Source organism: Phaethon lepturus, unplaced genomic scaffold (genome assembly GCF_000687285.1).
Source record: "Phaethon lepturus isolate BGI_N335 unplaced genomic scaffold, ASM68728v1 scaffold19475, whole genome shotgun sequence".
In the NCBI taxonomy this organism is placed as follows: domain Eukaryota; kingdom Metazoa; phylum Chordata; class Aves; order Phaethontiformes; family Phaethontidae; genus Phaethon; species Phaethon lepturus.
The window spans coordinates 1,576-7,642 of NW_010538597.1; the positions used below are offsets into that span (position 1 = coordinate 1,576).

A 6,067-nucleotide genomic window follows, 5' to 3' on the forward strand; every position below is an offset into this window, starting at 1 on the left:
CCAAGGTCTCCCTGTGCTGCTTGTGTGGAAAGACTAGAAAAGTAATTAGGAGAGTTTGAGGAAGAAGAGAAATACTAAGGATTTGGCTGGATTGCCCAGCATACTTTTGAAGTCCCTAGTAATATACCAGAATGATAGTTTGTGCCTTGGGGGATGGGAGGGGCACAGCTGCCTCAGAAGTCAAATGCAGTGAGGGACAAGCATGCTGGTACCATACACATTAGCGAGGGACTGAGTCTACAATTGCCTCATGGCAGTTAAAGAGCTCACACAGTGCCTGTGCTGCTATGGGCTTGCCGAGTCCTAAACCCAAACCAGCTCATCAGAGCTTGCTGCTATCCTGCATCCCATAATGTAGACAGATATCAAGACTACAAGCAGGAAGGATGCCCGTGCAATTAGCAAAATACAGTTGCCATTTCTGCTGTTATTTTTCTTTTTCACATAAAATAATTTAAAACCGGCATCAGTCAGTACCAAGTGTGGATCAAAAACATCATCAAATCCCACTCTTCCAGCAACACAGAAGCTCTCAAAAATTCAGCCAGCTGAGACACAGCTTGGAGGAGGAGTACATACTCAAAAATCCCACTTCTTGCAACTTCAGGGATTACTTTTTATATACCTACCTATTTGCGAGTTAAATCTGACCCTGCTTAGTTTATGACTGCACCCAGAGATGGCTTTTCTCCAGGCAGCTTCTGTGGCCTACTTAACACCCCTTTTGTTAATAGTATGGATGCTTTGCCTCCACTTCAAAGGTTCTCATGTGCAGGAATTTTTTTTTTTGTTTTTTTTTTTTTTGCTTTGGTTGCTAAGGGGGAAGCTTTAGTATGGTGGGCAAGGATTTAGTTACATATGAGCTACAGGGAACATTATCCTTAGAGATTAATTTGGAAATCAAGTGACAATAAGCTAGGTACATGTTTATTTTCTATTTCTCAAAAGCTTTAAAAGTACCACAGGATTTTTGTGTCCAGTAAAGGAGTTCTATTCGTCGTCTTCTATATTATTCAACCTCAAAGACAACAAAGATGATATCACGCTTGTCTCTAGTATCAGAGATAAAATTAGTAATTTCACTGCAAATCAGAAAAAAACCTAGATCAATATGAAGAACAGCTCTACACTCATCAAAAGGTTGTTTCACAACCACCTTTCAGATGTACTAAAGGCAGCTGCCTCACTGTGAAGTTAATTCAATAAGCAGAGGGAACATAATTCATTTGGTATGTACTGTTTGATAATCATAGATTATTTCTTGGCATATAAACTGTGTGTGTGATAGAATGTTAAGCCTGAAAACATATTGTTAGTCCCCAAAGTTTTTCATCAAATCCAAGAAACATAACATGCAAGTGATTCTCCTAATTCAAGTAATGAAGATGAAAGCTGTGGTATACAGTTTTGTAACATTGAGCTGTGGTCCTAGGAAGAGCTTACAAGAAATGACTTTTCCCCTTTGTATTTGTGCAGGTTAGAAAGCTTGATGACTTTATAATGTCTTCTTCTTTCAAATTATTATCCCACAAATTATCACCTGTATTGACAGCAGCAAAGCTTGTGAGCAAGCATTATCAGTGAAAAACAGTCCTGATATATCTTCTACTGAATTCAATCTTAGGAGCATGAAACTGTTTCTTTTATCTAGGTTACCATGGGCCTCCCATCTTTCACATCTGTGCTAACATCACTTCTCCTTCTGAAAAGGGATGATCAGCATCGCCTTAGGACACTGCTCTATTGCAGTTTGAATGTGTGGACCTCCACCACAACAAGAAGCTGCACTGAAGAGCTATTAAACCAAGCATCTTGTGTTGGCTATAGAGGAATATTTTATTGTGTTCTTTCACAACATGAGCTACAGAGCAACAGACAAAAGCATGGATTACTGCATGGTGTCTGCTTGCAGTTTTCCTGGTCTGACCGATGCTGCAACTGAGAGAAACCACGTTCTCCCTCTCAGTTGGCCATTGATATTCGAATCATAAATAATCTCCTGAGCAACAAACAACTTCAGAGATCAAAATCTAATACACCTTATTGGATCTGAAAGGATCCAAATTTTGCTCTATTTTCAGAATTAAGTCAATATGTAAATGAAAATAGCCACTGTACAGATGGGGAGGGGAAAAAGAGACGACTAAGGGTTTTAATTGAAAAGGAACATTTCTTAAATGGAATATTACATTGAGGGGGGGAACCCACACCAGAATAATTTGAAAAATTCAACCTTATTCCACATTTGCATTCAGATCTTCCAAAATTCAATGTGGGGGAAAAACCCCATCCAAATTGGTTATAAAACTGCTGCGAAAAGCAACATGCTGCATTCTTAATGCAAAGCTCCTCACCAGCATTTATTAATAAGCAGAAAATAGTATAAAATCTATAAATCTATGCAGCAACTGTCAACAAATGCACATATCTCATCTACCTGGACACAATAATGGAATTTGTTCTTTGTATTTATTCCGAAAAGGACAGAAGAATATTTTTACAAATAATCATGAGATGGTTCAAAGTAGCAAACACAGCACAGCTGGAACATATGCCCAGACTCCTTTAGTATGGATTACATACTTTTATGTTACTGAAATATTAATCCAGTGAGATTGAAGAGAATTCTGTAAATTCTACTAATTGTGTTGCATCCTTTAACTGCTCATCTATTTTTTTTTTTAACAGGATCAGCATCACATGAGGAGCAGTTCTGAGTATACTTGATGTTTACTTTCAGAGCAATTAACTCAATATACGAGCTCAGTTTCTGTGTAGATTAACACATATTCCAAGCCTGTGTCTTCCTGCAGTGTATTTTTGTAATAAGTAGTAGTATTTAAAAATGAGATGTCACACTTGGAAGACTAAATACCAGCTTTGGAGATAACTTTAAGGGTCCATTTCTTTTGCAATAGGTAAAAGTTATGCAAAGAAGGAAAAAAGTATTCATGGAGCAGACGTGATTACACTTGTGCTCATGTGATCACTTGTGGCTCATGTGAAAATCTCAGTTGCAATTTGGAAAAAACAACATTGTCAGGTATTCTGGCCCAATTATTTACTGACATTTCAATTTAGTTATAATCTCAGTATTTGCTGTAGACAAAGGCATCCTAAGAGTTCAAAGACTCAAGTCATTCAGAGCTCAGCCAAACATATCCAGAATCCATTTGAACTTTTTGTTTTTCCAAACAGCTTCAAGGAAGCACATTATGAGCCAGAGAAGAAGAAAAGGTTTTTTTACTAGCTATTTTACTGATGCAGCAAGTTTTAAGAAGAACCTGGTAATTTCTCGATTGTGCTACTTCATGTTCTAAAGAACACTCAGAAAGATGTTTACCAGAGAAGAAAAATCCTTGAACAACAAGGTGAGTGTTTAACAGTAAAATCCATCAACAAAGTAGTATTTCAGTACAGAGAAGTGCTCTTCAGACTCACCAGAAAGGGAGATTGCTAGTCCAATGGAGCCTATAAAAACATATGCAGAGGATATACTGCAAGTACAGTCACATAAGCACTTCTGAATCATATTCAGCTTCTTATAAAACCTTCTGTGTCAGTGTTTTACCATTTCAGGTAAAGTTTTTCCCTGTTTTTTCTAGCTAACGGTCACTTGCAAAAGCTGTCATAGAAATGGCTCAACCTTTCTCAAAAATGAGGCATGTTTTCTTTGCAGGGTGTAGTGTCACAGGCACTGTGTCATTCATCTCATAGAAGGGGACAGTGTTCACAATAGACCTTCCTGGAACAGGCACATCCATGCAGAGAGCATGGCCACTGATCCCCATTATAAATTTTTTCCACTCTGCAACCCTTCTATTTTTTTAAGGGGGGGGGGAAGCACTCTTGTGTCTTGGCATTAAATTTCAGGTTTCTTACCAAGTTGTCAAGAACATAGTCATACATATGTGCCTTTAAGCTGAAAATTGACCATGATTTATCAAAGTCAGAATGGTATAAATAATGCATGTCTTGCACAGATGGCATTTTTTGTAATGCAACAACTAATGGTCTGTCAACACAGTATTCCACATACACAACCTCTACAATGGTCTGCAGTCTCTTCCCTCAAGAAATTCTGTATGATAAATGAAGGACTGTTAGGAGACAAATTCACTCTAATGGTGTCCTGACATCTTTGATATAGTGTGAGATGGTGTGCAGAAAGAGAAGCCATGCATCTTTAAGGTGTGTAAAGGTAGTTAAGGATTCAAATTCTGTAGTGTCAGGCTTTGCTGATGAGCCAAAATGAAAAAAAAAACAATACCTGAAGCCTGGTGCATAAATAAAAACTTAAATGATCTAGATAATTCAGATAGATTTGTCCACATCCAGTAATCCTTACTGGATTAATTACCGGAATCCGAGGAAAGATGTTCAGTGCTCATGGTAAGAAACCACATTTAAAAACAAAACAAATGGAAAAACGTGTATTCAGAAAAAGAAAAAAAAACCAAACACAAACAAACAAAAGACAAACAAGCCAATCCCATAAGATCTCATCAGGCTTTAGTGCCAGTTTTTCTTTCAAGATACAAAAGCTTCTCCTTCAATGTGTTTCTCTAAATATTTTAGGATTATGCCCAAGTTTTGACTCTAACCCACAGTAGCATGGAAGAAACACATCTGCTGGAGTTTCTTTAAAAGGAATTAGAAAAGCAGCATTACCAACACACACATTCGTCACAGTCAGCACACCTTACCAGCCAAAAACTTACCTTTCTGTGATCGTTTCTCTGAGACCACTAGTAACCCCTTTCACCACTGTACTAGCCTTTGGCATCAGCACTACTTGAGATATAAAAAAGGAGCCCTTCTTTCTTCTTTCAGTGATTGATGCCTGGAGGAATTGAATCAGGTTTTCTGGATCTGTTGTGTTTGCCCAGGGAGCTGGCATCATCTGACCTGGCCAAAGAAATGGTACCTCGAGAGCCACTGGACTGTGATAGAACACCAGCACTTGGCGTTCCTTTTCCCACAAGTACTGGAGACTTACTTCATGGGCAAATATAGTAGGACACATTTTATTTCTGTACATGTCTTTGAGCATTTGGACAAGCTTTTCATGATGGTATTTCTGCATCCCATAGAAGTGATTGAAGTCCAAGAAGATCACTTTTTTTGTGTGGTCAGTGAGAAACGCATTGATGTCTTCCAGACCCTCCTTGACTTTGGCACTGAATAAACCATGAGCAAAGTAGAGTTCATTGTCTGGGTCTCTGGGGCTTAGTGGAAATTCTAAGATCAAAATACCATATACCTGCCCCTAGCTGACTGGTGAAGTTCATGGTCTGTGTAGCCAACCACTTCCTCATCAACTTTTTAGCCACAGTCCCAAAAACAGACACAAAATTCTGGACTGTCTCTGGCTGTTCAGGCCCAACTGGAGAGGCTTCATTGATGTAGAAGCTAAATGAGTCATGAGACCCTAAAAACACAACAAAAAGGACAACGATCAATATTGTATTAATATATTAAAAGTCATTAATGATTCTTTCCTAATAAACATAATTTTCTGACTTGTACCAACACTCGACAACAGACTCCTCCCCTGTCCTTTTTCTCGATACACTACATTTGTCTGGCAGCATTTACCCCACCAGCACTTTGCAGGAACTTGAAGGAAAGGCAGTGTCTGTTTCACTGCTTGTCTGGACACTCCCTCAACTCTTTTAGCTCTTACTTATGCCTTTAAGCTCACTGAAGTCAGCAGGCTCTGAACATCAAAATAAGCCTGGTATAACTCCAGCAAAGTCAGTCACATAATAAATCCCTAGAGCCAACAAGAAGCGGAGAGTCTGGCCCTGCACACTGAATCATGCACCATCTAGTTTGCAGAACCGAAGAATAAAACAAACCATCCAAACACCCCACCCCATCCCCTATCTTTATAGCCAGCTAAAATAGGAGTTGAAAAATGCCAAGGACATGTAACCTTTCTGACTTTTTTTTTTTTTATTTCAAGTCTCATCTGGTCATCAAAAAGGTTACTAAATGCTGTTTTCCTTCTTAAATATACCTCTAAAATTCTTTGCTTTCCTTTGCTACATAAGTACAACAGATA

At 38.5% G+C, this 6,067-nt stretch overlaps 1 protein-coding gene across 1 annotated transcript; it reads right to left on the minus strand.

Moving 5' to 3' along the window:
* Positions 1-4,717: 4,717 nt before the first annotated feature.
* PLCXD3 (phosphatidylinositol-specific phospholipase C, X domain containing 3) lies at positions 4,718-5,431 on the minus strand (the record flags this gene model as incomplete). Its single annotated transcript, XM_010286881.1, is given in 2 exon segments — positions 4,718-5,227; positions 5,229-5,431. Coding segments are annotated over 2 exon segments (713 nt in total), but the record flags the coding sequence as incomplete, so codon positions are not given.
* Positions 5,432-6,067: the final 636 nt, after the last annotated feature.